At 35.2% G+C, this 24102-nt stretch overlaps 1 protein-coding gene across 1 annotated transcript; it reads left to right on the plus strand.

The window, feature by feature from the left end:
• The first annotated feature begins 3495 nt into the window (after positions 1-3495).
• Positions 3496-23598, plus strand: LOC120272333 (callose synthase 3-like). Its single transcript, XM_039279150.1, has 42 exons — positions 3496-3935; positions 4027-4127; positions 4984-5108; positions 5217-5310; positions 5486-5596; positions 5676-5792; positions 5949-6041; positions 6122-6213; positions 6403-6529; positions 7383-7520; positions 7647-7723; positions 7796-7901; positions 9247-9366; positions 9448-9562; positions 11040-11374; positions 11544-11596; positions 11671-11731; positions 12176-12257; positions 12331-12380; positions 12480-12566; positions 13676-13813; positions 13932-14029; positions 14137-14221; positions 14300-14460; positions 14585-14708; positions 14798-14904; positions 15546-15681; positions 15762-15913; positions 16417-16526; positions 16646-16771; positions 16908-16976; positions 17066-17255; positions 17445-17598; positions 18502-18621; positions 18714-18832; positions 18920-19003; positions 21077-21189; positions 21258-21487; positions 21568-22362; positions 22463-22513; positions 22894-23079; positions 23168-23598. The coding sequence occupies exons 1-42, from the start codon at positions 3749-3751 to the stop codon at positions 23414-23416; spliced, it is 5868 nt and encodes a 1955-aa protein (XP_039135084.1). The 5' UTR covers positions 3496-3748; the 3' UTR covers positions 23417-23598.
• The last annotated feature ends 504 nt before the right edge of the window (positions 23599-24102 follow it).

Genomic DNA, 24102 nt, shown 5'->3' on the forward strand with positions numbered 1-24102 from the left:
CCTTACGCATTCGTGTCCTATTGAAGATGCGAGTTTGAATTTCAACTCAAATTAGATAAGGGTGGATATGTATTACTACAGTGCTCGTTTCTGCGTGACCCATGATTTGTCCCTATTTTGTAAAAAATACATATTCAAACAAAAGTTTATTTTTGGTTTTATAATAACTATTTTTTAAATTATTTTTATAATATAATAATTGGTAATTCATCAAAAGATTGGTAATCTAATGGTATTGAATTCATTGGGAAAAACAAGTGTGAGAGGTCTTGGATTTAAATTTGTTTAAATCTGTATTACATGCTCTCTGATGGATATAGTGTTTGTAGCTTTTGTAGAAAAATAATGATAATAATTTGCTAATTAATTTCTCTTCTAATTCAAAAACTAGTAATTGAAACTACATATTTTCTTTAAAAAAGAGCTTTTTTTTTTTAATGCCTGCCCAAATGATTTATGGGCTCTGGGAAAGCAACACAAAGTCTATTTTAACCATTTAAAAATAAATGGATGAACCACATTCACAATTTTTTTTTTTATTTTAATTGAATTTTATAAAAGTAAGAATATACAGGTCTGGGACATTCTAACAAAAGTATAATGTTTGTTTTAAAAAATGACTTCTTCTTTCCACGCAATGCCATTGTCTTTAGGTTCTCTTTTTCCCAAGCAGTCAGAATCATGTTTAGTTTAATCTATGATGGAAAACAAAGGCAATGCTCAATAAACAATCAGCAAAAGACACAAAGTCCAAACAAAAGCTTGTCCCGGATAACAATGTCCTAAAAAGCAACATATATAAAAAGCAACCACAGACTTTATCAAAATTATCAAATTTATGAAAATTATCATGTCAAAATTACTTAGCCAATGATCATTTGGTTTATTGGTATCGGGTCTTTTGCGTAGGGTGTTCACTCCAGTGTCGGCGTGAGCTCTCGAGTTCAATCACATCGCGCATGAAGATGAGAGCACTGCTCGGTGGTGGCAGCGACTTCACATGTGTGCTTTCTCGGGTTCCCGGCAGCATGTCGTCTTTCTAGAATATACTTAATCACTGTTGTTGGACTAGCTCATAATTAATTAATCATGTGAAATTTTGGGACCATGATAACAATATTGCGAACATTAATTTGAGTGTTAAACTGCCCGAGTGTCGGCGTGGGCTCACCCAAAGTTCAATCCCCATCTGCCAAGATGAGGGAGCGGTTCGGTGGTGAGCGTGGCTCCCACGTGTGCTTTCCTACGGGTTCCGGCGACTTGTCGCCTTCTCATAATAATAATAATACATAATCACTGTTGATGGACTAACTCATAATTAATTAATCATGTGAAATTTTGGGACCATGATAACAATATTGCGAACATTAATTATGTCAGTGGTATGTTGTTTGATTCATCCAGCTAATATTAACATTCCCTGGTCACGTGATGATTAATTGTTTAATATTAATTTCTCGTCCAATAATCACACACATCATTGCAGGGTTTTTATGTGCCCTGGTTTATTTGTTTCATCATTTAATAATTGAAGTATATTGCTATTTTATTTTTTATAAATTAAATAAATCACATTTAATTAAAACTTAAGATGTAAGAAATGTGTACATAAAATAAGAAAATAATGGAGAAAGGGATCAATCATTTAAAAAAAAACATTAAGCATCACTATCAACAAGGTCACACAACATTTTTATATAACTCTTTGAAAGACTGATAATGTGATCATGATTTGCATTTAAAGACAGATCGCTTAGGTAAAAAATATTGGCATTTCTAAAATGGAGAATTTTTTTTATTGTTGTTCTCTAATTTAAGTTTTTAAATTTAACCGGATAAAAATTTATGCAAAACAGTATGCAATTGATTTTTAAGATAATCAAGTTAAGAGTCAGCTTATTAAAATCAAAGATAAGATTGTTACTTATAACATTATAGGAAATAATTATAATAAAAAGATTCTCAACTAATTAGACTGATATTACCTTCGCCCCCCTATAAACAAACAACCTTAAAAAATATTGCTAATTTATAAAAATCTAATTAAAATAAATATAAAACCTCATAATGTAAAAATCTATCATACATAATTTTTTAATAAACCGCAAATAGAAGATTTGAAATGCATTATTTTTAGCTTGTTCAAAATCCAACAAAAAGAATCAAACAACAACGAATAAAAATAATTTCTAAATATATGGCTTAAGAATCTAATAAAAACAATATATTTTTCTTATTTTGTTTAATAACAATAATATCTAAAACAGAATTTATATATATTTTTGGCAATCGAGTACAAATGACGTTTGAAATTCATGATCAGTTTCGATCTATCAAGTGAAAGCCCATCACCGAATCATGCAATCCGTTAGATGCTTCGTGGACGGTGGATCTTCAACTAGATCCGTTTCTCAAGATCCAACGGTCTGATTTTTTGACACGTAGTGTAACGTTGCGTCTCCGATTTGCCGAAAGGCAAGAAAAAATGGCAAAAAGTCGGGAAGGTATTGTGCGTGGGGCCCACGTTACATTATCCACAGAACTACCCCTGACTCTGCTTTAAATTACAAACATACCCCTTCCTTGATTGAAGCGAATATTTGAAATTTTTTGACCGTTTTTTCACGTTGTTTAACGTTTAGTAGAAATCTTCATGGCTTTGTTAACAAGAAAGCCCTCAACTTTCCTAAAAAAGGGGGTTTTACATATAGATCCTTCTAAATTCTTTAAGTTACACAAAATTAAAAATTATATTTTATTTCACACCTTTATTTATTTATTTATTTATTTATTTATTTATTTTGATACTATGCAACAAACACCCTCATTTAAAATTAATAATTAGAAACACGCATTGATGTGGAGCACATCCTCAAATTCAACAACATTGTACTCTCAATTTACTTATGTTTCAATCTTAAATTTTTCCAAAATAAAAAAAATTATATGAAAAACCCAGTCACAATAAACTAAGAAATTATTAGTCTCTCTTTATATATATATATATATAATAGAAAAAATAAATTATATATTAGGTTTATATATACTCACCTAAATATGCAGGATCACACATATATCTCTATACATTTTTAGTTATAAAAAACTTTCAAAAAAACATTAATATACAATATATTATTTATTGCTGTATTTATTATATTTAAAACAGGATTACAATTTCTACTTATCAATTTGAGGAAGCAAAAAATATATATTTATAAATAAATAAATAATTTGGTGGATTAATCATTAATCAAAGTTTGCTAATTTTCTAAGGCACGTATATAATTTTATGATTTCACAGGGGTATATATAAAAGAAAACCAATAAAAAAACACAAAAAAAATATTTAGTAAAAAAAATCCCTCAACGGAGGGCGACAATGTAATAAATGCGAAAAACCAGTGCTTTTTTGAGATAAAAATTGGAATTTACAGGGACTAAAATGTAAAAACACAGAGTCCAACATAGTCTTAGCTACGCTACCTTCTTTCCTTTTCTCCGTGCTTTTCACAGTCGCTTCAAGTCTCAGCATCACTACCTCACCCTCACTCTCTCTTCCCACCTTCTTCTCCGAACCTAGGGTTTCCTCTTCGCCGCGTTCTCCGGGACGAGATCACGATCAGGGAGGTTGTCTCCGATTTCCTTTGCGGTATTAGGGTTTTGAGCTTCCGTTTTCACTTGGTTTTGTGTGTTTTGATGGGATTTATGGTGGGGAAGAGGTGTTGGTGGGTGTAGAGGGAGGAGGAGGATGTCGGCGTCGAGGAGGGGGGCGGATCAGCCGCCGCAGAGGCGGATTCTACGGACACAGACTGCTGGGAACTTGGGAGACTCGATCTTTGATAGTGAGGTTGTTCCTTCGTCTCTGAATGAGATCGCTCCCATCCTTCGTGTGGCTAATGAGGTCGAGTCTAGCAATCCTCGGGTTGCTTATCTATGTAAGCTCAAGTTCTTTGCTCTGCTTTCATCTTGAAATCCTTCTTTTTGAATGTTTCTCTGTGGTCTGAATTGTTCGGTATGTTTTGATAGGTCGTTTTTATGCGTTCGAGAAGGCCCATCGTTTGGATCCCACCTCGAGCGGTCGTGGTGTTCGTCAATTCAAAACTGCGCTTTTGCAAAGGCTGGAAAGGGTATTGTTTACACTCAGATTCCTGTTTTTTTTTTCTGTTAATTTGTGTTCATAGTCCCCAATTCTTAGTAATGCATATGTAAAGCATCTGATATGAAATTATGAATCCATAGTTTTGTGATTATATTGCCATTTGCTTTATTCTCACAGCAAAAGCATGGTATATTCTGAAAAGTTGCTTTTGTCTTTGATCTGTTGGTATTGTTAGAGATGATCCTATTTACCAGCGAGATCTTTGTTCATAGTAATATCTAACCAAGTTTTTTGGGGTTTATATGCATACCACATTCTACAATGGCAGGTCGGTCGCTGTGTGTATTGTTTTGCTTTTGCATTCTAGTGAGTGAAAGTTAAACTGTGATGATTTCTATGTGCCTTTCTATTGTTTGTTCATTTCATGGCTAAATACAAACCCCAATGGTTATTTGCATTGGCTTGTCCTGTATCTTAGTTCTCTGGATGTCTTAGTGTTCATGGGGCTTTTGTTATGATGTTAGCTATTCATTTGTCTTTCCAAGTCAACCTGTGGTCAACAATCTGACATTTGTAGTGATTTATTCACCAGGTTTTCTTCTCACTGAATGCCTGTTTTCCCTTTGGGAATCAGAACATCACACTAAAAGCTTGATTTCACTTCAGTGCAGTATATGCTCATCTAATTTTTTATGGGAATAGATTAACCTCTTCTGAACAGTCAATGACGTTGTGTTACATGTGCAGAAGGCAGAAAAGCTCATAGTTCAAGCCTTCTATTTGCTCTTCCAATACATTTTTGTATTTGGTCATTAAGTGTTTTGCTAATTACACAAAACAGTGGTGATGCAATTACTGACCCTGATGCATCTTTAATTATACAGGAGAATGACCCAACTTTGAAGGGAAGGGTTAAAAAAAGCGATGCAAGAGAAATGCAGAGTTTTTATACTCATTATTACAAAAAGTATATCCAAGCTCTCCAAAATGCTGCAGATAAAGCTGATCGGTAAGTTGCAGAGGCATGCACAGTCATTTGTGGATTGTTTGGATGCACCCTTTTTGGAATAACCCAAGTATATTGCTGGTCACTGATTCCTTTTCTTCTGTGAAACAGTGCCCAACTCACAAAAGCTTATCAAACTGCTGCAGTCTTATTCGAAGTTCTAAAAGCTGTCAATCTGAACCAATCAGTGGAAGTTGATCATGAGGTATGTGGCAGGTGTGCTACTGTACACCTTGTCCGTACTATTGCTTATATTCCCAACTTTCTCTGCACAAATAGTGCCAACCAGGCCATTAACTTTTACAAGCTGAACTTTTGCTATATCTTATTGTCTTATTACGCAAACAAGCTCTAGTCATTTAGCCCTTTGCTTTCATCAGATATCGGAAATTCATAACAAAGTTGAAGAGAAGACAAAGATCTATGTGCCTTACAACATTCTTCCGCTTGATCCAGATAGTGCGAATCAAGCTATCATGCGCTATCCAGAGGTACACCTACCATTTGATCCAAGATATTATGTTCTCTTATGGCTCTAAAATAATTATGCTTGGGGTTTGCATTGTGCAGATTCAAGCTGCTGTTTCCGCTCTTCGTAATACAAGGGGGCTTCCATGGCCAAAGGACCATATTCAAAATGTTGATGAAGACCTTCTTGATTGGCTTCGAGCTATGTTTGGATTTCAGGTGAATTAGCGGATTGTGCCGTTGACTTCACAATTCTTCCTGAGTGTTCTAAATTTAAGTGTTTGACAATGATATTTCCCAATCAACCTTTGCTACTAGAGGCATATATTTTGTAGTGTTGTCATGGAGCATTTTGTGATTTGTCAAAATATGCAGAAAGATAATGTTGCCAATCAAAGGGAGCACCTGATTTTGTTACTTGCAAATGTTCACATACGCCAATTTCCAAAGCCTGACCAACAACCCAAGGTTTCTGTTCCATTTTCTCTTCTGAATGTTATTATCTAGTTAATACATTGCTGAATATACTTGGTATCATGCGTATTCAGTTGGATGATCGTGCATTAACTGAGGTCATGAAAAAGTTATTTAAGAACTACAAGAAGTGGTGCAAATATTTGGACCGGAAAAGCAGTCTCTGGTAAGTATTCTTTTATTGTACCATGTTAGTGCTTCCTTCATCTATCAACCTTGAAATCTTTCACTTTTTGAGATGAACTTTGACATATTTTCCTTTTTCTGCTACATAGTTCTTTAATTCCTCTGGATGCTTTTATTATAGGATAGTTCTGTGGCTGATTATTTTCACCTTGTTTCAAATATATTTCAGGTTGCCAACTATACAACAAGAAGTGCAACAACGGAAGCTACTATATATGGGCCTTTACCTTCTAATTTGGGGTGAAGCTGCAAACTTGCGGTTCATGCCAGAATGTCTTTGCTACATCTATCATCACGTATGAATTCTAGTTTAGTTCTTTTATTCTGTTATATCTCTGATAGTAAAAGAGAATTCTGGCTGCCAAATAGCAGTGGCCTTCCTTAACAATCAAAAGCGATATTACTTTTGTCCAATGTATATCTTCTAGAAGGCTGAGCTTAACTTAAGTATGTCTTGTGTGCATATGTTGTGAAGGTTTTTCAGTATAGATTATGGTCTTTAGATTTGGCTAAATTGGCTACTTGTTCTGTAAGGTTGATGGTGATTGATTATTCACATGTTCATTTCAGGTTCAGCCTGAATTGAGCTAAATTGAGCTGATTTTGACTTCAAGGACACTTTGACTTTTATTTGTTTAATTTTGTCCCGAGATGAGCGAAATTCTCCCAATTTGGCCAAAAAAAAAGTTAATTTGCCCCATTTAAACATGATTTAATTAAGTGATGACTAATTTGGGCTGAATTTAGCTGGTCTTGGGTCAACGGGTTTAGTTCAATTTATGAACATTGGTTGGTAGGTCGAGAAGAGTGGTGATCTTGCTAAGGGTGGCTATGAAGGGGGTGGCAGGCTTTGCTGTGGGCAGGCTGTCAGAATTGGTGGAACATAAAGGGGAAATGGGGAAAACACAAGTGGAAGGGGAGGAAGACAGTTGAATGGTTCCCCTGTTACTACTTGGTGGGGGTCATCATGTCTCCTCTTCATCATTTTTTTGGTTGCTGCTGTGATGAAGTTTTACTGTAGATCTTGGCTATTTCTATATCTATTAAAGCAAACCTCCTTTGGTAAATTATCACGTGTGTTGTAGGCCTAGAGTTACTTGTTCTAATTGATGATGAAATTTCCTTTCCTGACTGATCTTCTGCTACCAGATGGCATTTGAACTATATGGTATGTTAGCTGGAAATGTGAGCCCAATGACTGGTGAGAATATAAAACCAGCATATGGGGGTGATGAAGAAGCTTTTCTCAGAAGAGTTGTAACTCCGATTTACAAGGTTATAGCAAAGGTATTGATTTGGCTGGTAACTACTTTGTTTCTAGATATGTGTGATTTGACTGGTGATAATATATATAAAAAAAAATGTATGTTTCTATTTGTTTCTTAATGTTTTGTAAACCTGTTTATGATTCAGGAAGCTGAAAGAAGTAAGCTAGAAAAGTCCAAGCATTCTCAGTGGAGGAATTATGATGATTTAAATGAATATTTCTGGTATTATCAAATGCAAATTCAGATTTGTAACTTCATATTTGTACTCTTCATCTAAACTTTTGAATATTGCAGGTCAGTTGATTGCTTTCGTTTAGGTTGGCCGATGCGAGTTGATGCTGATTTCTTCTGTCAGCCACATGCTTCCCAACAGGAATCAAGTTGGCGTGAAAACAGTGAGGTAAATGATTTATTTAATTACTTTATTACTATAGTTGAGAGGAACAACTTTTTTATGCTGCACGATATAAGATAATGCTGGATTTGTTTGTCTGTCACTTGATTCATGTCAGCATGAAAATCATGAGGCAAAATGTTTAGTAAAATTTTAAGTTCAACAAACTAGAGTAGTTGCCTTAGACAACATTTGAAGTGCAACCTGGTAGTTTCCTTTTTCACTTTATTGCCAATAGAGTTTTCTTTAGTTCCAACTTAAAAATTCTATCCATGATTGGCAAACCATATAGTTCTTGGCTTGCATGTTTTTCTCGTCTTCTATCTAATTGAATTCTTACATGAGATGGCAATATATTTGTGCCAAGTTCTTTAAAAATGATTGAGCTTTGTTTTGACCATCAATTTCATCTTGAGCTTTGTTCGAAGGATGGTCCTACCAGGGTTATGAAACCATCTTCTTCCATTTGCACTTGTCTCCATATGCTCTTAGAGGCTCAATGGTTGAAAAGTCTGGAGTCTTCACCAACAGATTATTCTGAAATGTCTGCGTTAGGGATCTAATGCAGCTGGACTTGATTGAGCTTGCTTCAATTTGAGAGGCTAGATCAGTGGTTGAAAACTCTCCCATTTGTCTAATCATGCGGGGTTGTGCATGCGTGCGTGTATAATCATGCGGGTGCGGGTGCGCACCAACAGATTATTCTGAAATGTCTGCGTTAGGGATCTAATGCAGCTGGACTTGATTGAGCTTGCTCCAATTTGAGAGGCTAGATCAGTTGTCGAAAAGTCTCCCATTTGTCTAATCATGCGGGGGTGTGCATGCGTGCGTGTGTGTGATCATGCGGGTGCGCGTGCGCGTGCGAGTTAATATGCCAATATGTAGTGCCCCTTTCAGGATGAGTTTAGTGGAACTCTTCTTGTGTACCTTTTCCTTGTGCATTCAGTAGGGGGATCATTTACTCTTTTATGTTTTATCGAATTATTTTTATAGTTTCAGGTTTCAAATATTTTTTTCTTTTCCATCTTTGGATGGTGATTTAGATCTTTAATCTATCAACAATTTTTTTCATGGACACCGTGACAAAATTTTCTTTAGTTATCTTGCGAATATATATATATATATATATTAACTACGTTGTTAAGAGTAAGATAAGACAATCCCTATTTTATGAACCGTTTGTCTTGACCTCATGGACTCTCCAATTAGGTGCTCATTTTCCAAATCATTTAATCAAGATCCATCTTCATCTTCATTCTCAATATTCTTCATCTTTGAAAACTAGCTTTAGGTTTATTGTTATAAATTGAAACGATTACTTTTTTGTTATATGCTTGATATTTGTGTCCAGGATCACAAGCCACAAATTGGAGAATGGACTGGGAAGATAAATTTTGTTGAAATACGCTCATTTTGGCACATTTTTCGCAGTTTTGACAGAATGTGGAGTTTCTTCATCTTATCCTTACAGGTGAAACTTTTATTTTATTTTTTTAAATTCCTTATATATTAACTTTGTGGAGATTCACTCCTTTGGTCTTCTGGTTTCAAGGCTATGATTATTCTTTCTTGGAATGGTGGATCACCAAGTGACATCTTCGATTCTGGTGTCTTTAAGAAGGTTTTGAGCATTTTCATAACTGCAGCAATTCTAAAGCTTGGACAAGGTATGCTGAAATTAGGTTGTGTACATCCACTGTATTACTCTTTTCTTTTGCTTCTATGTATTCAATTTCAGTCTTTTTATTTGGATTCGTTTGTTTGGTATACCTATTTAATTGCCTGTCCATCTCTGTTTCACGACTGTCAAGTTTGTCAGAATATGCTATGTTCTTTTTCGATGGCACATACATGTAAAAGTAGACTCAGAGAGTTCAATGGACTATCAGGTTAAACTCGGAATCCAATACCAAGGAAACTGGAATCTTCTGGACATGGTAGATGTTTTGGTCATTATGAGGTTTATATTCACATTTACAAAATAATCATGCATGATTTTTGTATATCACCTATTTACCTTATTATTCAAACCAATTAAAAATTTATTTCCTTAATACTTTTACAAGCAGTGGCCAAATTGAATCTCTTACGCTAGGAATGTTTACTTGTTCTGCTATTGGTCTACAACAGAATATGATTTTAGTTTTCTTATGGAATGAGTGTGTCCGATTGATTTTGATTCCTTTGTTTCGTAAGATGATTGTGTCTAGAAAGATGCTGTGACTTAAATTTTTATAGAGCCATCTAGAAAGTTCAGCCATTCTAAGCAAACTATGGTGATATGAAGACCATGTGACGACACTTCTGGAAAGTAGCAGATTGGATCTTGTGTGAGATTTTTAAGAATAGATGCTGAACTGCTTAGAGACATTGACTTGTAGAAAATAACTCAAGGTTTGGGTTTGTAGATATATGTCTGTATGTGAAAGTTTCTTTAGTGGAACTACTTACTAGAAAAAAAAAAGCCTCAACAGATTCTCCTTGACCAATGGATGTAGAATATGTTTTGGATGGGGAGATTTCCTGTAGTGTTTTGAACCTATTTTCCTACAGAAAGTAATTTTGGTGAAGGCCTTATTGTGATGGACACGTAGTTCTAAAGCACATGTTGAGCAAAGGATCACTTGAAATTAAATTATTTTCACAGCTTTCAAACATGCATCTTTAGCTGATGGTGTCCCTCTTTGATTAATTGTACCTCCAAGACTTTTCCATTTTGCAATTTCTATTTAAAATTTTCTAGTTGTTTGGTTGGGGCAACAAGTCCATCCTCCGAGCCAAGCACTCAATACTAAACCTACCAACCTCTTCTTGCAAGATTTAATTATTTAAATAAATATATTTAGTAATTAATTTTATATGAAAATTATTGATTTTAATAAACCTCTATCATTAATTTGAAAATAAATTGTTAATATTTCAATATTTAATTATAATTATTATTAATTAAGTGAAATTTTGCTGTACTCATATAAAAGTTTTTCCTCTGACCCGGTATTTGTAAAATTTTTTCTTAAGCCTATATTATTATCCCCCAACCAAATAAAATGTTACTTAGGATATATGTTATTTGTCCAGTTTTAAATAAGAACACTTGGTGCTTGGCACTTTTAATGTCATTTACTTATCACATTACTTGCACAGCTGTCCTTGATGTTATCCTGAGCTGGAAAGCGAGGAGGAGTATGGCCTTGTCTGTAAAGTTGAGATATATTTTGAAGGTTATCTCGGCTGCAGCATGGGTGGTAATTTTGCCAGTAACATATGCATATACATCAGAAAATCCGACTGGATTTGCAAGGACTATCAAAAGCTGGATTGGCAATGGCCAGAATCAACCCTCTCTATACATTATGGCAGTGGCTATATATTTGGCACCGAATATGCTTGCTGCTATATTATTTCTGTTTCCCTTCTTGCGGCGTTTTCTTGAAAGGTCAAATAACAAAATTATAATGCTGATTATGTGGTGGTCACAGGTACTTTAATATTTCATTACCATTTTTTGTGCTTCTGTTTCAGTGTACATGGAAAGCATCCTGTAACTGAACACTTGATGTGATTGTTTAGATCTGATTTTAGTGAGTTCAATTAGTGTCTATATATGTATTTGTACGTTCTCTAAATATATCTTTGTTGAATTGTCAGCCTCGTCTTTATGTTGGGAGGGGAATGCATGAAAGCTCATGGTCACTTTTCAAGTAGGCGCTGTTTTTTAATACTTTTAAAATTGATTTGCACTACCTGCCTCAGTTACATAGCACCTTTTTCTCAGGTACACAATGTTCTGGGTACTCCTTATAGTTACAAAGTTGGCATTAAGCTACTATATTGAGGTAATAATCATCCTTGTGCCCTTTGTACTTTGAGAAGTGTTAGATTTTATATTTTGATACTAGTGGGCCCTATATGGGCTCTATAATTCATTTTGGGTGCATGGATTCTCCTTCATTAAGGACTTCACAATATTGCTTATGTTCTTTTAGAAAATTCATATTCTAAACATCCACGTAATGACATAATGAATTTAATCTTGTTTAATCTAGTCCTTCTTTTACATTGAAGTTCTTTAATGAACTATATTTTAACAGACTGAAAGACTTATGCATGACTTGTTATTAGAAGTGCATGTTTATCTTGTGATGTATAAGCCCTAGGTATACAATCTTGCAATGTGTATGCCATAAATTGTTCATGGTATTTATCAATTTGTATTACTATTTTGAGTTTGAAGATAACAGGGACCCTTGTGATTTTTTTATTACCAACTTTCTGTGTAGATTAAACCTCTTGTTGGTCCAACAAAAGTTATTATGGAAAATCCTATCAGAAAATTCAGTTGGCATGAGTTTTTCCCTCAAGGTAATGGCTTGCAAAGGTTCTTAGACCTAGCATTTGAGTGAACATGGCTGATGTGATTATTTTGTTTTTGCAGCCAAGAACAATATTGGTGTTGTGATTGCTCTTTGGTCTCCTATCATACTTGTCTGTTTCCTTTTCCATCTTTACATATGCTTCCACTTCGTTTTTCCTTCCCCATTTTTATTTTGAACATGTTCGATATTGTTTGTATTTTGCTTTCAGGTATATTTTATGGATACCCAGATTTGGTATGCAATTTTCTCCACACTTGTTGGTGGCATTTATGGGGCCTGTCGTCGTCTTGGAGAGGTTTGTGCAGCATCTCCTGAGCCTGATGAGTGCTGGTATTTGAACAAAGTAGTTTTACCAAATAGACTTTTGAGCTGATTGCTAATCATTCAAATCACCTAATGTCTATCATTCAGTTGGTGAAGTCATTTTGGTAAATCTAGTTTGTCCAAATAGCAATAGTATGGCCTGATTTCATGCCTGGCTTCCTTGTATTAATCGCTTGTGGTTTTATTGTTTTGTCTTGCGGTGCACATATTCTGACTAAGATATGCCATTAGTTAGATGTTATTTGACAGTTTATACGCTTCCCTTAAGGTGGTGATGGGCTGAAAAAATCTTCTGAAACCTAGCTAGACTTATGCATTTTATTTATATCGCGAGCTTTATCTGATTCTGGTATAAAAATTTGTAAGCAAATTGTTGAACAAAATTTTTAATTTTAATTTTTATTAGGGTTGCACCATCCAAAAATGATAGAAGTTCTACCAACTTAACAATTTGAAATCTAGCCCTGCTTTAGAGATCTACTTGTTCTAACCTACTTGGCATGATAAAGCAGGCCTTAACTGGGGGTCTATATCCTCCATGGATCCCTGCCACTTTTATTTTGCAAGGTGCTCATTTCTGATGAAATCTTACTGTGCTAACCAAGCAATTTAGCTATCAAATTGTTTCCTTTCTAGGTAGGCAAGTAGATATAATGAAGTTACAGCCTCAAGCATATGCTGAAAGTTTCTGTGATCAAATTCTTGGTGTTCCATTAACTTTTTGAAGTGCTTGTGTATCCATTAGGTAGGACAATAGGATTGTCATATCTGCTAGGTCATATAGATGAAGTGCTTCAAGCGTATTTGGCTGTCCATCTACCAGCCAAGACACACTTGGGAGGCAATCATATTTTCAGAAGCTTTCTTTATACAGATCTCAGGCCACAAACCACTTGCCTCTTTTCCACGCACCTGCTGGTGTGATTAGTAGATCTCTGGACATAATTTTTAATCTGGCAGTATGCATCAGTTAATTCTTTCAATCTATCCAAAGTTATCTTGCTGTGTTATTTTTCTCATTCTATGGGTATGTATTTTGCTTTTTTAATGTGCATCCTGTTGTATGTTGTAACAAACCAGATCCGAACATTAGGAATGTTGCGATCTCGTTTTGAATCGTTGCCGGGAGCTTTTAATGCAAGGTTGATTCCATTGGAGAGGCCCGATATTGAAAAAAGGAGAGGATTTCGAGACTCTCTATCTAGCAAAGTTCCAAAGGTATGGCTCATCTCTACCGTGCAATTATCAGATTATCCATAATGTTGGCACATTTTCTCTACTTTTATGGCCTTTCTCATTATGGATTAATTTTGATTGGTTTTGATGTTGAATTTAGACTTCAAATGACAACAAGGATAAAGAAGCAGCTAAGTTTGCTCAAATGTGGAACAAAATAATTTCTAGTTTTCGGGATGAAGATCTTATAAACAACAGGTAATATTTTGCTTTCAGCAATCCAATGTTTGTGTGTGCTGGAAAATATTTATTTATTTATTTATTTATTTTTGGAGTTTGGATCTTATATTGTCTCTGGCAAACAGGGAAAAGGACTTGTTGCTTGTCCCATATTGGGCAGACAGAGAATTGGGCCTCATCCAGTGGCCTCCTTTCTTATTAGCTAGCAAGGTTGTCCTTTAATATTGTCTGAATTATTGCTGAGCTTTATATGATGTATTTTTATTTGTTAAATCTCTATATATTCAGATTCCAATAGCATTGGATATGGCGAAAGATAGCAATGGAAAAGATTATGAGTTGAAGAAGAGGATCAACTCAGACAGCTACATGCTTTGTGCGGTTCAAGAGTGCTATCGATCATTCAAGAACATTATCAAACGCCTAGTTACGAGTGGCCGTGAAAAAAAGTGAGCAAATATTTATCCTGTACTATTTGAGGTGACCTTGTAACATGTTCCCTAATATGTTCCTCATTGAAGTGTCTATTGAAAAGCTAACATTGTTTCTTTGTTGGCTGTATATTTATCACAGGGTGATAGATCAAATATTTGATGTGGTTGATGGTCATATAGAAAATGACACTTTATTCACTGGATTAAAGATGCATGCTCTTCCTGTCCTCCATGGTCACTTTGTCAAGCTGATCAAATTTTTGGTATGCACTTGTTCCACAGTAACTGAACTTTCATCCATCAGAGGAAGGACTATAATTGTAGCAGTAAATTGAATGTCTCATGCTTGCAGTTGGAGAATAAAGAGGAAGATGGAAGGCATGTTGTTATTCTTTTCCAAGACATGCTGGAGGTGGTGACAAGGGATATAATGGAGGGAGTCGAGGGACAATTTGCTACGTGAGTTATGTTCTTTATTGGTTCAATTATTTTGTTGAACTTGAATGCCCCACACTCTTTACCTAGCTTTTGCAGAATGTAATTCTCTTGCTTTGCTACCTGCTGGATAGGCAATGCTAGGATTTTGAATTTTGTTCAGTATTGGTGTTGTGTTGTCAGAAGATTGAAGTAGAAATGTCTATTCTACAATGCATGAGGTATATGGGATCCTGAGATGGCTGAAATTAAACAAAGGACATTCAAAACCTGGACTCTTTTCTCCTTTCAAAGTGCCTTTTGACCTCTCAATTGCAAGCATATTGCTACTGTTTTTGAGATCATATTTCAAATTGGTTACTGAAGATATGGCTAAAAATTAATTAACTGCTATGGTGGTTATCTTTTTCTTCTGTGATGTTTGGGGTATTGCATGTATGTTTTTTTAATGGCTCGTGGCAGATGATCTGTTGTGTATGTGCATCTTTATAAGTATAGGATGATGTTTGTGAGTGATAAATGTTATGTGGTGATGCATTCATTAGCTGACTCTGCAGAGATCTTGTATATACATGTTGCGATTAACTTATAGGTACACTACATGTGAATATTGCTTTTGTAAAATAACATAGTAAATGATTGCTAGCATGTGCTTTGTATGGCAGTCTTCTAGATTCTGTTCATGGAAGTTCAAATGGAGGACATGAGGGAATGACTCCTTTGGATCAACAAGTTCAGTTATTTGCATCAGCTGGAGCTATCAAATTTCCTTATCCTGAATCAGATGCTTGGACGGAAAAGGTATATATTTCCGTGGTATGATTCATTCTCAAATTTTAGTTCTGATTTTTAAACTTGATTGTTTTTTCCTGTGTTTCTAGATCAAAAGGCTAAACCTTTTACTCACAGTGAAGGAGTCTGCTATGGATGTTCCATCTAATCTTGAAGCCAGAAGGCGTATTTCTTTCTTCTCTAACTCTCTGTTTATGAATATGCCCAGTGCGCCAAAAGTGCGCAACATGCTGTCCTTCTCGTAAGTGCCATATGGTATCAAAGTCTGCTCTGAATGTTTTTCATTGAAACTATTTGTTCATGCTGCTTATCGAGGTATACAGCATATGCCATCAATTTTTGGCTGATGTTCACTGCTTATTATGGTTACTTCATTTCATTGGCGTGTTAGTGATTTTCAAGTGTATGCTGTCTATTAAGCTATTCCTGCTAGTCATACATTGAGATCAGACTCCAGTCATCCTTGTTTATGTACATTGAATTTCTGTTCTATCTGAAGTGTAGTGATTGAAGCATGATGCCAACACTGTTTATCTCAAGGATGTTGTTTATGATACTTTCACTCTTTATTGTTTGACATATATAGAAAATTACCTATTGTTCTTCATATTAATCTTCTACTTCCAGAGGCATTGAAATGAATCTACAACTTAGTTGAAGATTGACTCTAGTGTAAACGATCATTTCTCTTCAGTTAGCCTTGATTGACTCTAGTGTTTGTGATGTACCCACTCTTTATTGCAGTGTGTTGACTCCCTACTACAAAGAGGATGTTCTTTTTTCTCTAGACCATCTTGAGGAGACTAATGAAGATGGGGTCTCCATTCTCTTTTATTTGCAGAAAATTTACCCAGGTTTTTTTTAGCTTCCTGTAACTTGCAGAATCCAACTTACTGGACTTTCTAGCCAGTTAATTATTCGACTTATATTTTGTTAATCGTAAAGATTTTCCTGTATAATCCCACAATTGTAGATGAATGGACCAACTTTCTGGAGCGGGTGGAATGCAAATCAGAAGAAGAACTTCGGCTTACTCCTGAGCTGGAGGAGGAGCTTCGTCTTTGGGCATCATACAGGGGCCAAACTTTAACAAGAACTGGTATGACATTATTTATCATTTGATTGCATTACATATTCTTACTTTTTCCCTGATACTGGTTAAATGATTCATTGCCACCAAAGCACATATGGTGCATCACGGTAAGGTAAAACTTTTCCTCATTTTCCATTGGCAGTCAGAGGTATGATGTACTATCGAAAAGCTTTGGAACTTCAATCTTTTCTTGATATGGCTAAAGAAGAAGGTACATTGGTGATATTAAGCTTTTGTGCTTATGCTTCTAACTATAATTATAATGATTTCCTTGTAAGCTGTGTTTCATTGTTCTTGCAGATCTATTGGATGGTTATAAGGCTGTTGAGTTAACATCAGAAGAAAATTCAAAAGTAGAGAGGTCTTTATGGGCTCAGTGCCAAGCTGTCGCTGACATGAAATTCACTTACGTGGTATCTTGCCAGCAGTATGGAATTGACAAGCGATCTGGTGATTTACGTGCACAGGATATTTTGAAACTAATGACAACGTAAGCTAATCCACTTTCTTAAAACAATGGCATGGATTTTCTCCATAATCTTGAAGATCAATTTTTTTATATTTCCCTAATTTGTCGCCCACATAATTTCTCTTGCTATCTAAAAAGTTATGGCCTATGTCAAGGTGTCTTTATTTAAGTTACTTGATAACAAAATATATATTTATGTGTGATTTGCAGATATTCATCCTTACGTGTAGCTTATATCGATGAAGTTGAGGCACCTAGCAAAGATAAATCCAGCAAAAGCGAGAAGGTTTATTACTCTGCCTTGGTAAAGGCCGCCCTAGCAAAGCCTGATAATCCTGCTGAATCTGTTCAAAACCTTGATCAGGTTATGTATTTTTAAATATTAATATTTCAGTTGCAGCATGTGTATTTTGATAGCCCTATCAAGAACATGCACGTGATAAAACCTTTTCTGAGTTGTGCAACTCAATGATGTTGGATGATCTCTGGAACTCATGTGGATCATTTGTCAATATCCTTGCAATGTGTTTGAAATCAATTCTATTAGTTTTAGATCCTCTATTTGGTATTAGTTATTCATGGATAGGTATGATGCTCTTCTCATGTAAGTCGTGGATGATCTTGAGGAGTCCATTAATATATTTCCTTGCTGTTGCTGCACCATCTTGGAACTCTGTATTAATTTTCCGAATAGAGCAACTTCATCATGTATGTTTTGCTGAATTATCACTGCAGCATCTCAAGAAAGTCTTTTGGTTATACGATCAATCCTTGTCCTTTTTTTTATGCCTAATTTGTTTATTGGATGTAGGATCTTTAAAATTTGCACACATTTATCTGGCAATCGGCCTTTAATTTGTAGCTTCATTTTTCTTCTTTACCATGTTAGCCTATTTCCTTCGGAGGTTGTGATTTACTTTATCAAGGGGAGTCCACTGAAACATTTCTTGTTTTTGTGTTCTATTTTATTGAGAGTCCAGTGGCACTTCATTGCTAGAAATGTAGAAACCGCTTATGGCAGTAGTCTAGTTGTCTTTTAGTCCATGCCATGATTATTAGAAAATAGAAATACTAGAGTTTATTGGTGGCTAAATGTAGGTGTGCGCACATATTTGCAGGAAACTTATTGTGTATACTTAGTGATAAAGCAGTTGCTCACGCATGTGTGTGCATAAAATGGCATTAGCCTATGTTTGGTATTTTGTGTCGATCACATAATGGTAGAGTTGCTATTGTTCTTGATCTTTCTTATGGGTTTTGATGCCAGGTTATTTATCGGATAAAGCTTCCAGGACCTGCTATTCTGGGAGAAGGAAAGCCTGAAAATCAGAATCATGCTATTATTTTTACACGTGGGGAAGGTCTGCAGACTATAGACATGAACCAGGTTTCAATCTTCCATCGAGAAAATCTTTGTGTTTATATGTTGTCCACCAACCGAAAACTTCTTGTTTATCAAATTATAATTTCTTTCTATAGGATAACTACATGGAAGAGGCTTTTAAAATGAGAAATTTGCTGCAAGAATTTCTTAAAAAACACGATGGTGTGCGATATCCATCAATTCTTGGAGTTAGGGAGCACATATTTACGGGAAGGTGAAGTGCCTTGATTTGGATTTATTTCCATGAGCATTTTTTTATAGCCTGTGTTGGATGCTTACTACTGCCTGGCATTTTTTGCAGTGTGTCTTCACTAGCATGGTTCATGTCAAATCAGGAGACAAGTTTTGTTACTATTGGTCAGCGGTTGTTAGCGAATCCTTTGCGGTGAGCTTCTCATTTTCAGTTGCATCAATGTCTGTTGTGTATGTATAAGATGAGTTAATGTGCAACTTTACGATTTAAGGTTTTATGCATACATCTATGAACATCTAACCTTTCATACATGTCTATATAGTTTTTATATTTACAATTTTACATGATTTTGATTTTATATTTTGAGTTTGTAATCATATGTAAAATATGTTTTTCTATATAGTCATTATACTTCTCCAAGCAATGAAGACACTTGAGAGAATAAAATTTTCAGTATATGTAAGGGATAAAATAATTTGATGATTCATTGCTACAATCCATTTTTAAGGGCCAGAGGGGTTTATACTTAATTAATCTAAGATTTTCCAGGTTGTGTATTATGGGTCTCTGCAGGTATATATCTGTAAAAACTCTTTTTTATACGAAAAAGTTAAACCAATGTTCAAACAAGAACTTTCTTGATTCAATCAAGACTGAGGGAGATTGATGGGAACACAACAAAGTAATCGTTTAGATAATGTATTTACAGTAAAGGAATTAAAAACTGGATTTTGTCTCGCTGTATTGGACAAAGTTGAGTCTGTTTATCATCTCACCTTCACGGTTTCACCTAGGGGATAAATTTGTTCATGTTGAGAACAACTTTTTTGGGAGTTGTTTTTCCGTTATGCCCTTTTATCTTTTTAACTAATGGTTATATCCAAAATAATGTTATCATTTAATTTAGTTTATGAATATGTGATGATTTTGTATTGCTATCGTATATAATCATATTTCTTTTGTTTGTCGTAGCTATTAATTTAATCCCCATTAGATAGTTATTTTCCTTTTTTTTATTTAAATGTTGATACAATTCAAATCTCCCTGAAACAAGATTATTAAAAAAAACTAATTCAAATATTACATGAATATAATGTTTTTGAATTCAAATGAAGGTAGTAGAAAACAATAACATATAAATATAAGTAAATATTTTTTTTTTTTGGTGAAACATATTAGTAAATATATAGTGTTTTTCTTAATGAGATATTCTCATGTGCATATATAAATTTATCAAGTGCATATCTGCATACGTATACTTGTAAAAATCATGTGTAAGTACCCTCATATACTCTATATATCCAAATATGTTTCTTATGGACATGATTTTAAGTTGCTACAAGTAATGTATAGTTTTGTAAGAGTATTTATGTAAATTGCCCTATGATTACTTAATTTATCAGATAGTTATGAACCAAATTATTAAGATTTTGTTGAATAAATATGCATTTAAATTTTAAACTAAGGTATTTTTTACCTTCGCTTTTTTATTATACAAGTGTAGTGTTCATTCCATGTTCAACTAAACACAACTTGGGAACAAATATTCTATTCTGTCCAGTGCTGTCAAGTCCTGTCGAGGTCCTTGTTGTCCTGTCTCAGTTACCAAATGCTATATGAGTAACTGTTTGTGTAGTCCATGCATATACACCATATGCACATGTTCCGCAAGTCAAGATGCATGAGCTTTGCTCACATGCAAATTGACGTAAGTCAAGTTGTGCAAGCTCAAGAGTTGGATGCAACTTGAGTTGCAGGTGAAGAATGAGTTACTTCGAACCAAACGGCAGAAATGGCGAGCGTGTGGCAACTAAACGTACATGTAAAATTGTGTTGCAACTAGACAAAAGCATCCTTAAGATTTATATCTATATCTATGTGTATATGTTTTAGTCTCTGGAAGTTGGTAAAGTATGGAGTAAGAATTTAGTTCTTTCTACTATATTAATGATGAAATGTGCTGTTATGCTATCAGTAAGTTTTTTGACAAAACTGCATAGATGATTGAGAAGCTGGTTGTCTTCAATGTGAATCATGGCTGGGTTTGCAAAATTTTAATGAGCTTCACACGCATTCAAATTTGTTGAAGTAGTAAGCTAGACAGTTTGTAGCTAAGTCTCCTTCTGTCTACCCTTCTCTAATTACCAAAACTGAGGGATGAAAGTGTATATGGAGGCATAGTTCATGTGCCAACAATGCACTGTCACCTGTTTATATTTGGAGATGGAGGGATGGCATTGTAATCTTCAAATCTTTTATTCCCAGAGTCCGATTCCACTATGGCCATCCAGATGTCTTCGACAGGCTTTTCCATCTCACTCGTGGTGGTGTTTCAAAAGCATCTAAAATCATTAACTTGAGCGAGGACATTTTTGCAGGTATATAGCAGATCTCCTCTTGATTGATGTGATGTTATGATTTTACCAATTTTCTTTTGATACGTCAGGTTTCAATTCGACTCTTCGTGAAGGGAATGTTACACATCATGAATATATGCAAGTTGGTAAGGGAAGAGATGTGGGTCTTAATCAAATCTCTCTTTTTGAGGCAAAGATTGCCAATGGAAATGGAGAGCAGACACTTAGTCGTGACATCTACAGGCTTGGGCATCGGTTTGATTTCTTTAGGATGCTATCATGCTATTTTACTACTGTTGGTTTCTACTTCAGCACTCTGGTATGGCAAATGAATGTTTTTGTGGAGTTTGAAATGTGTCTTTTCTATACTTGGAAATTTGATCTTTTCCTTATCTGCAGGTAACTGTTCTTACAGTTTACATATTCTTATATGGACGACTCTATCTCGTCCTTAGTGGGCTAGAAGAAGGGCTGGCATCTAATAGAAAATTCATCCATGATAAGCCTCTTCAAGTTGCTCTTGCCTCCCAGTCTTTTGTGCAGCTTGGATTTCTGATGGCCCTGCCTATGATGATGGAAATTGGCCTTGAAAGAGGATTCCGCACTGCATTGAGTGAATTCATACTGATGCAGTTGCAATTAGCCTCTGTATTTTTTACATTTTCTCTAGGAACTAAGACTCACTATTATGGAAGGACTTTGCTTCATGGTGGTGCTGAATATAGAGCGACTGGTCGTGGGTTTGTGGTCTTCCATGCTAAATTTGCTGACAATTACAGGTTCTACTCTCGCAGTCATTTTATCAAGGGAATTGAACTCCTGATTTTGCTTGTTGTGTACCAAATATTTGGTCAGTCATACAGATCTGTAGTTGGTTACCTCTTTATCACTGTTTCTATGTGGTTTTTGGTTGGAACCTGGCTTTTTGCTCCTTTCCTGTTCAATCCCTCGGGCTTTGAATGGCAAAAGATTGTTGATGACTGGAGTGATTGGAATAAGTGGATCAGCAACCGTGGAGGCATTGGTGTGCTACCAGAGAAAAGCTGGGAATCATGGTGGGAGAAAGAGCAAGAACATCTTAAATACTCTGGTATCCGTGGGATCATTTGTGAGATAGCTCTTGCATTGCGCTTTTTCCTTTACCAGTATGGTCTTGTCTATCATCTGAACATGACAAATGATAAAAGTGTGCTGGTATGTGTCTCATTTCTTGATATGATGTTTTCGTCATCATGCTTGTTTGTTCGTGTTTAAGAGGATATGTTCTTATTTACTCGATTGCCTATGTTTTCAGGTTTATGGTGTATCATGGCTTGTCATTTTTGCAATACTACTTGTCATGAAGGTAAATTGGAATCCTTAAAGCTTCTAAATCACAGAATATACCTCAATCCATTTTTCTCTGGTTTTCTTCTAAATGCATCTGTATGTAACAAAAAATTGGATATCGTAAACCATTGAATTATGTTTCTAGGGAAAAAAACCCAGTCTAATGTGCTATATGTGAATATATATTTCTGCACTTAAATTTTATTTGTGCTACTGCATTTGTGTGCTTGCATTATGTGGATTGGCTGTGAGTTGGTTTTTGCATCGGTGAGGATTGTATTATTTTTAGCCTAGGTTCCTGCTGTTTTCCATATTGGAAGATAAATCTCTTGGATCTTTACTTAATACAATTTGGTATTTGCTACTGTTGATGACTCTCCTTGCCTCAATTAACAGACAGTGTCAGTAGGAAGGCGAAAGTTCAGTGCCAATTTTCAGCTTGTTTTCCGGCTAATCAAGGGCCTCATTTTTATTACTTTTGTTGCCATTCTGATCATTTTAATAGCCATTGCACACATGACACTGCGAGATATCATTGTATGTTTCCTCGCATTCATGCCTACAGGATGGGGACTTCTTCTGGTTCGTCAGTTATCAAAAAACTTTTTTGTTATCATAGTTTATATGCTGATGATCATTGACTCATCAATCGACCTGACTTGGTTTTCAGATTGCGCAAGCTTGTCGACCTCTAGTTAATCGTGCGGGCATCTGGGGTTCAGTGAAGGCACTTGCTCGAGGCTATGAAATCATAATGGGTCTTCTGCTCTTCACTCCAATCGCCTTCTTAGCTTGGTTCCCATTTGTTTCTGAATTCCAAACTCGCATGCTTTTCAATCAGGCATTCAGCAGAGGTCTCCAAATTTCTCGTATTCTCGGTGGGCCAAAGAAGGACCGTGCTTCTCGGAACAAGGAGTAAAATGCTTCTTTTAATTATCGATTACGAATTCATTTTGATTGTTAGCAGACTCTTTGTTTGTCTATATGTTTTCTTTGTTTATTTCGTGTACAAGATGCTTTATGTATCACATGCAGTGATTATGATCTGTATAGGCAGAGCAGTCTGGTTGACGCTGTTTTTTTGCTTTTCTTACCACCCCACCCCCTCATGCTTCATTTTTGTTTCTTATCCAATTTCATTATTATTTTTGCAATTTGGCTCAATTTTATGATTACTACTAAATAATAATTTATGGTCTTTAATTTTAGTTGGAGCAATATAAGAACAGTTTGGAAGCTTGCTTTGGGGGGTCAATGTTTATGTAGCTAGTGTTAACTGGTCTGCCCCTTGGTTTACCGGTTATTTCTCATTCAAACTTTAAATTTAAAGGGCATTGGAAAGGTTTAGTTTTATTTTTGTTTTAAAAATATTAATCTATATCCTGTGCTTTAAAATCCAAAGAAATTATTAATATGAATGTATTTTCTTGGACATAATAGTATGTGGGAGCCGCTTTCTCAAATTTCTCCTGATTATGCATTTTAGTGTTTATATCTTGCCTTTTATCTAGTGTTCTTCGCTTTTTCTGAGTGTACAGCTTGTGATTATTTTTGTGCTTTGAATGGCATCAGGATTTTTTATTTTTTACTTTTCAATATACATAT

Source organism: Dioscorea cayenensis, chromosome 11, assembly GCF_009730915.1.
Source record: "Dioscorea cayenensis subsp. rotundata cultivar TDr96_F1 chromosome 11, TDr96_F1_v2_PseudoChromosome.rev07_lg8_w22 25.fasta, whole genome shotgun sequence".
Classification (NCBI taxonomy): domain Eukaryota; kingdom Viridiplantae; phylum Streptophyta; class Magnoliopsida; order Dioscoreales; family Dioscoreaceae; genus Dioscorea; species Dioscorea cayenensis.